General features: G+C 63.3%; 1 protein-coding gene across 1 annotated transcript in view; it reads left to right on the top strand.

Annotated features, from left to right (window-relative positions):
* Nucleotides 1–1,488: 1,488 nt before the first annotated feature.
* The window catches only part of ZNF185 (zinc finger protein 185 with LIM domain), a gene marked incomplete in the record, with an annotated part of 37,095 nt that continues 34,177 nt past the window's right edge, over nt 1,489–4,406 (top strand). The window contains 5 exon segments of the mRNA XM_027768088.1: nt 1,489–1,572; nt 1,744–1,862; nt 2,178–2,243; nt 3,850–3,888; nt 3,976–4,053. Coding sequence (XP_027623889.1) covers nt 1,534–1,572; nt 1,744–1,862; nt 2,178–2,243; nt 3,850–3,888; nt 3,976–4,053 — 341 coding nt within the window.

The following is a 4,406-nucleotide window of genomic DNA, read 5'->3' as shown; positions in this document are numbered from 1 at the left end:
TATGCCAGCTGTGGGGCCGGGCTAGGTTCTGACTTGGTCCAAGTTGGCAGAAAAGTGGCTATTAGGTGTGTCAAGGGGGTACCGGCGAGTTCCTGGGGTAGTACTGGCCCAGGGTGGGCTGGCTCCCTGCCCTGTGGGTGCCTCTCGCCTCCACCCTAGGTAGGGCAGGTTGGAGGAGGTCCTGCTCCTGCAGGTAAGGCGCTGCGGCCAAAGGAGCTGAGGGCTCTCCCAAGCCCCAGGCAGTGGGTGGCACCGGGAGACCAAGGCCCCCAGATGTCAGGCTGTACAGCTCACCTGCAGGCACGTACTCTGCTGCGTGCCCTGCCCCATGCCACAGGCCAGGATGGGGACACCTATGGAGGTGGCAGCCTCAGTGTAGGGATGTACAGGGCTCTGCTGGCAGTGATGAGGTGATGCTCCTGGCCCGCAGCAGGCCGGCCGCCTGGGCTGCTGGTTTGGGGCAGTTTCTCTTGCTGATGTGGATGATCTGGTCTGCACTGGGCCCCTGCCCTGTGGTTGCAGTGTGTCCCTGGGCTCCCAGAAACATGGCCAGACCCTGCCAACTGGCAGCAGTGTCCAGAGGGTGGCAGGCCCTGCAGGAAGAGGCTACCTGCCTAGGAATGGTGTCGGCACAGCCAGGGTCCCACTTCCTGTCATGTCCACACGCCTGAGCCCAAGAGGCTAGCAGTGGCCAATCATTTCAGACCGACAACCAGGCCCTCCCCGGCCCTGCAGGGACACTGCAGGAGCACTCCCAGCCTGGAGAGCCAGTCCTCATCCCAGCCCCACCTCAGGGCCTTCATGGCCACAGGGGGCAGCACCTGGCACAAGGCAGGTGTAGGCTGGGGAGCAAAGGATGGCCGACCACGTCCCCACCCTTGCCTGAACCCCAGTGGCTGCCCAGAGTTAGCAGTGGGGCCTTCGCTGTGCCCTGCGGAGGTGGCGCTCACCCGGCAGCATTTTGTCCCGATTGGAGACCACCGCTGTCTCTCCCAGGGAAGACCACCTGAGAGCCCGTTGCCCGGCTCCTCCCCAGATGCTCAGTGACCTTTGTGGTGCCAGGTGGTGCTGGGTGGCAGGAACTTTGGCACATTGTGCCCTCACAGCAACCCTGGAGGGGTAGGCTGTTTTTGTTCTCAGCACAGAGCTGACCTGCCCAAGGTCTGGCAGGCAGCACGTAATGAGCGAGATAGCGCCGGCCGCCCCCCAGGCATCTGCCTGTCGTGAAGGTGCGTGCCCGAGTCTGGCCCTTAGCAGACCCTGGCAGGGCTGCGCCCTCCCCTTACCTGCCATCACCGCTCTGCAGGCCCCCAGTGAGCAGGCCTGAGCAGACAGGCGGGTGCTTGCCCTGGCATCTGTCCAGCAGCCAGGACTCTACCAATTCTGCTGCCTTCATGCCCAGAGGAACATCTGGGTGATCTTGGGGTGCCAGGGACCACAAGCCATGACGAATGCACGAAGTGACAAGCCTGTACTTGTTTTTGTCCCCAGGCGCCGTTGAATTGACTGAGAAGGGTCCTGCAGAGTGGCACCATGAGTATCTCAGCTCTCGGAGGCAGCAGCAAAGGGGAGGCCAGGGCTCCTGTGGTCCCTGCTTCACAGGTGACTGCCGTCCGTGTCCGAGGGCTACGCGCACGCTTGGGCAGCCCAGGGAGAACAGGCCATGGGGGGGGAAGGGGGCTCCAGGGTCTTTGGGCCGGGCTCTTCTCCTGAGGCCCTTTGGCCTGGTGTCCACCAGGGAAGCCCCTGCCACGAGGCGAGGAGGAGCGTGATAATGTCCTCAAGCAGATGAAAGTGCGAACCACGCTGAAGGGGGACAAGAGCTGGATCACCCAGCAGGACGAATCAGAGGGCCGCACCATGTAAGTCCAGGAGGCCGGGAGGGGTGGCAGGAGCAGGGTATGGCCCAAGAGGCCCAGCCCTACCTGGGGTGCCCAGGGGCTTCCACCATTCCGAGCTTGCCAGGCTCCAGGACCACAGGCCAGCTGGAGAGGGCGGAGCATGGGCAAAGCCAGAGCATATCACAGGGCAGCCCAGCCCCCAGGAGCCGGGGAAGGAGAAGGGGCGGCGGGAGTGCTGGGGCTTGGCAGGCACCTCTGAGATAGAGGGACGGAGGCTGTGGTGTAGGGTCAGGGAGCTGGTGGAGAGCCACTGTTTCAGCTCCCCTCTTTCCTCAGAGAGCTGCACTCAGGCCGGAGCCGCGCCACATCCTTCTCATCGGTTGGGGAGGTCGCAAAGGCCAGGTGAGGACGTACAGTAGTAGGGAGAGGTGGGCACTCCACAGGGGCAGGGAGTCCTCGGGCACCCAGAAAGGACGGCTGGTCTGTGCTTCCCTCTCTGGAAAGCTAGTGGGAGCCCTGACTGGAGGCCCTGGCCTGGCTATATGACATGGGACAGCTGAATCCCTGCTGACCTCCGTGGCTGCAGCTGTCATCTGGGATCCAGATTGTCATTAAGAAGACTGAACCCCTTACGGGCAATGAGCCGGCACCCCAAGGTGCGGGCGCCCCAGCTGCTGAGTGTGCTTGGTAATCAGCATGCCAGGGGAGACCCGCGGGTTTGTGCTGAAGGCCTCCCACGTTCTGAATGACATATTTGGCAGCTTGCTGGGAGGAACTGGCCTCTCTGTTTCAAGGACTTCTCTGTAATGTGCAGGGGGCTCTGGCGCTTGGGCACCTCCTGCTGGCATCTGGAAGAACTGTTCCTGAAATGTGCGCTTGATCCCGGATCCAAGCAGTGGGTGGTTAGCCATGTGGTGGGGGAGGGAAGTAGTAGAGGCCAGGCCCTGGTGCTCCAGACACAGCCCTTCTCCTCAGGGGAGTGGCACCCCAGCCAGGGCCCCGGCCATGACTGCAGTAAAAAACTAGGCAAGAGCGTTGTGGATGTGCTGGTGGGGGCTAGCCAGTCAGTGGGTTTGAAGGTGGTCCGAAGGCAGTCTAGTGGCCAGGGGGCTTCTCTGCTTGGGGGATGCAGCTGTCGCCCTGGCTTTGGCATGGGGTGCATTTGGAAAGTACACCCTGGGGTGTGGTGAGTCAGGGTGCAGCCAGCGCTACCTGAAGTCTCATGAGCCTAGCTGTCACTCTGCCCCAGAGTGGCCAGGCCCAGCCAGGCCACAGCCTCAGCCGCCTCAGCCCAGGCGTTTCAGTGAAAGAGGCCTCTGTGGCTGGGTGGCTAGGTAGCCTGTCTTCTTTGAGACTCCTCAGAGGCTGTCCCCTGTAAGAACCAAGTCTGAGGATGGACAGGCTGGGGGACATTGCCCTGAGGCCCAACCCCCACGGCTTCACCCCAAAGTCCCTTGATTGCTGGAGCTGGCAGGAAGACTCCCTGGAGGTGCCGTTGTCTGCTGCCCTTGCTCGTCCCTTGGCTTCCCCCATCAAGTCCCCTGGGCACCCTCCGCACTGGGGCCTCGGGCTTACCTCAGGCCTGTGAGTGGGTGGTAGAACAGCACCAAGGAGACGGGGTCAGCTGGCTGTGCCTGGGCTCCTCCTCATGGCCCTTGGGATCCCTCCTAGGGAGGCCGTGGTGCGGGGCAGGCCAAGAGAGGCCTGGGCTCAGACTGGGGCACCTTTCCCTCTGAGAACAGAGGGAGGATGAGCCTGCCCTTGGGAGCGCTGGGCTAGGCGGGCCGAGAAGCTGACTGTGGAGGGGACAGCCCTACAGCAAACGCCCCACCGCCTCAGCACCTGCTGCTGGTCAGGCCATACTGGGCCTGGCTACAGAGGGACCAGCCAGTTTTCCTGAGGGGGTGTCAGAGAAACAGGACGAGTAGAGTGAGCCCCTGGGCTGGGGCTCCCCTCATTTCTGCTGCAGTGGGGGCAGGAGAGAGGCAGGCCTCCTCTTCCCCTGCAGGCCTCCGAGCACCAGGGCCCCCACTGGCTACATCATCCGGTGAGTGCCTGCGTGTGTGCCCGTGCTGCCCTGCCATCGGCCCTCCTCCCCACCGCAGGCTCACCCGCCCCCTGGGCTCTCTTTCAGGGGAGTGTTCACCAAGCCCATAGACAGTGCATCCCAGTCGCAGCAGCACTTCCCCAAGGCCAACGGGACTCCGAAGAGGTGTGTGCCAGGATGTGGCCAGTCAACCACGGGGAGGTGTGAGGGCCTAGGCTCCCCGCGCAGAGAATGCTCTACCTGATGCAGGGCGCTCGGGCAGTGCAGGGGTGGCTGGGTGGAGGCCCTGGACCAGTAACAGTGTCCTGACTGGCCTGGTCACTGGAGCACGGAGGTATGGGGGGAGAGACTGGGAGGGCAGGGCTTCCTGCTGTATAAGCACATGGGTTCCCCCAGAAAGGAAGGCTGGTCTGGCCATGTGGGGGAGACCAGCTGGCTACTCCCTGACGCTCCACTGGGTCTGTCTGCAGCCAGAGGGGCTGGCCTGGCAGGGAGGCACAGGTTTTGGGGGTTGCCAC

Source organism: Tupaia chinensis, unplaced genomic scaffold (assembly GCF_000334495.1).
Source record: "Tupaia chinensis unplaced genomic scaffold, TupChi_1.0 Scaffold145456_1, whole genome shotgun sequence".
Lineage (NCBI taxonomy): Eukaryota > Metazoa > Chordata > Mammalia > Scandentia > Tupaiidae > Tupaia > Tupaia belangeri.
This window is presented reverse-complemented; position numbering and strand designations above follow the sequence as displayed.